Genomic DNA, 1934 nt, shown 5'->3' on the forward strand with positions numbered 1-1934 from the left:
TCGGGCGTACGTTCCACACACACACACACACACTTTTCGCCCCGCGGCCATCGTGAAAGCCGTGACAGCGATCATTTCATCTTACCACCCGACCCTTGGCGCCTCTCTGCAGATCGGTGCCTGTGCGCGTAGTGGAAGACAATGAAAACATCATCTTTGGGCTGACCGATCGCGGTGGCCACCTGGCCTGGTTGGAAGGCTGGGACTTCTGGGAAGAGGTACGCCACCGCACACGACACTCATCAGCACACGACACACACTCATCAACGACACGACACGACCAATGTAATTGGAAATTGTTGTGCGTTCAGGCGTGGATGGATCGGGCGGTGGTACAGTTCAGCAAGGCGCTGTGGAGCCAGATGCCCAAGCGGCGACTGCAGAAGATCCACACGATCACGGACCCAACGACGAGCCCACTTCGGCACGCATGACAGTCGTCAGCCAACTCCTACACTTCTAGAAGTCCCGTTATTTCCTGTATTTATTTGATCACACTACCAAGGTCTCTTCTCTTTCATGTCGTTGTTCTAAATTGTGTCTGTTCGCTCTGCTGTTGGGACGAACACATTGGTGATGGCCCATGTCCACTGAAAAAGAAACAAAAAGCTGGTGGTTGCGTCATGGGTTAGTATGGCACAGGGTGATGTGGGCGGCCTCGCCACAGGGCTCAAGACCCACTTCAGGTCCTGAGCCCCTGCATGCGGGAGGCCACCACACAACGCCCCGCGTCATAGATCATTAACGGCAGTTGAGGTATCGAAGTAACCCATCGACAAATGCACCAAGCTCACACCACAACCCTGGAGCCTTGCCTGGTTGAGGCCTGCCACACCCACCCGCTGCCTCGATTGTGGGACCATCGGCGTGTGCTCTTCGCTTTCGTTCTTTATTCTATTTTTCAACTTTTCGTTCTATCTTTTTCCCTGGCTGGTGAGGTGGTTCAGCCAAAAGGCACAGAGCGTCCCACAATGGATGAAGAAGGTCAAGAGTTGATGTAGCACCGTGGCAGACAGTAACAGGCATTACCAACCGTAGCATAACTGTCTCCGGTTCATAGTCTACATCACTTAAAGTGGTGGCCTGCTCGTCCCTCTATTCCGAGGGGCTGAGCGGTTCCCAACCAATCCAACAACAAGTTTCATCTTCATCATGAACTGCAACATAACGTATGAGCCTTGTACCCGCAAGGCCCTTCACTTTTTTCGGGGATTTCTTCTTCGACTAACTTAGAATGGCGGCCCCAAACAGAAAAGAAAGATGGAAGCAACACCTACGGCAGCACCAGCCACCTACAGCTATCGACAGAGGCGACAAGAAGCGGTGGCAGCCTCGGGGCATCGCCTGCTCCACCCCTCGCTCGCCCACCTCCGTCCAGTAGTACCCCCCCCCCCAAGCTGCACGTTGGTCATGAGGCTGACGTTGGTCCCTTCGTCCCCTTCGGCCATAGGAGCACCTGGTNCCGGGGGCTGCGGCGGCTGGTCGCGGGTGATGGTACGCCCCAGGAGGGGAGGGACGGTGGTGCTGCTCTCGCGGAGGACCACTGGACAGAGGGCGCAGAGCTGCTCCACCAGTGGCGCGACCTGCACCGTCTGCGTCTGTTCAGCGACGCCTTCTCGCGGTGCGTGCGGCCCATGACACGACACGACACGACACGACACGCACGCAAGCACACCACGACTGTGGCGGTGGTCTGACGACATGTCGTCTCCAGCCAGCTGATCGAGGAGGTGGAGCACTACCTGAACTCGCCGGCGCCGAAGACCAGCGAGATCGTGCTCGAGGTCCGTCGCCGCAGAGTAGTTATCAGCAGACCAAGTGCCGCACCAACTGACCCGATTCCTCATCAGGAGATTGGAATGCAGGAATGCATGCGGGGCCTCGTGGACCGGGTGCTGGGTCCGTTGGTGGCTCGGCTCTATCCCGACGTGGCC

General features: G+C 57.2%; 2 protein-coding genes across 2 annotated transcripts in view; both read left to right on the forward strand.

Moving 5' to 3' along the window:
* ACA1_200570 (uncharacterized protein) overlaps positions 1 to 434 on the forward strand; it is a gene marked incomplete at both ends in the record, with an annotated part of 2301 nt that extends 1867 nt beyond the window's left edge. Inside the window, 2 exons of the mRNA XM_004341784.1 lie at positions 113 to 218; positions 312 to 434. Of these exons, the coding sequence (XP_004341832.1) occupies positions 113 to 218; positions 312 to 434 (229 nt within the window). The remainder of the gene's footprint in view (positions 1 to 112; positions 219 to 311) is intronic.
* An 826-nt stretch (positions 435 to 1260) lies between these two features.
* On the forward strand, positions 1261 to 1834 carry ACA1_200680 (uncharacterized protein; the record flags this gene model as incomplete). Its single annotated transcript, XM_004341785.1, is given in 4 exon segments — positions 1261 to 1380; positions 1506 to 1621; positions 1715 to 1784; positions 1799 to 1834. The coding sequence occupies 4 exon segments, from the start codon at positions 1261 to 1263 to the stop codon at positions 1832 to 1834; spliced, it is 342 nt and encodes a 113-aa protein (XP_004341833.1).
* Between the last annotated feature and the right edge of the window lie 100 nt (positions 1835 to 1934).

This window comes from Acanthamoeba castellanii (assembly GCF_000313135.1).
Source record: "Acanthamoeba castellanii str. Neff unplaced genomic scaffold scf7180000084753, whole genome shotgun sequence".
Lineage (NCBI taxonomy): Eukaryota > Discosea > Longamoebia > Acanthamoebidae > Acanthamoeba > Acanthamoeba castellanii.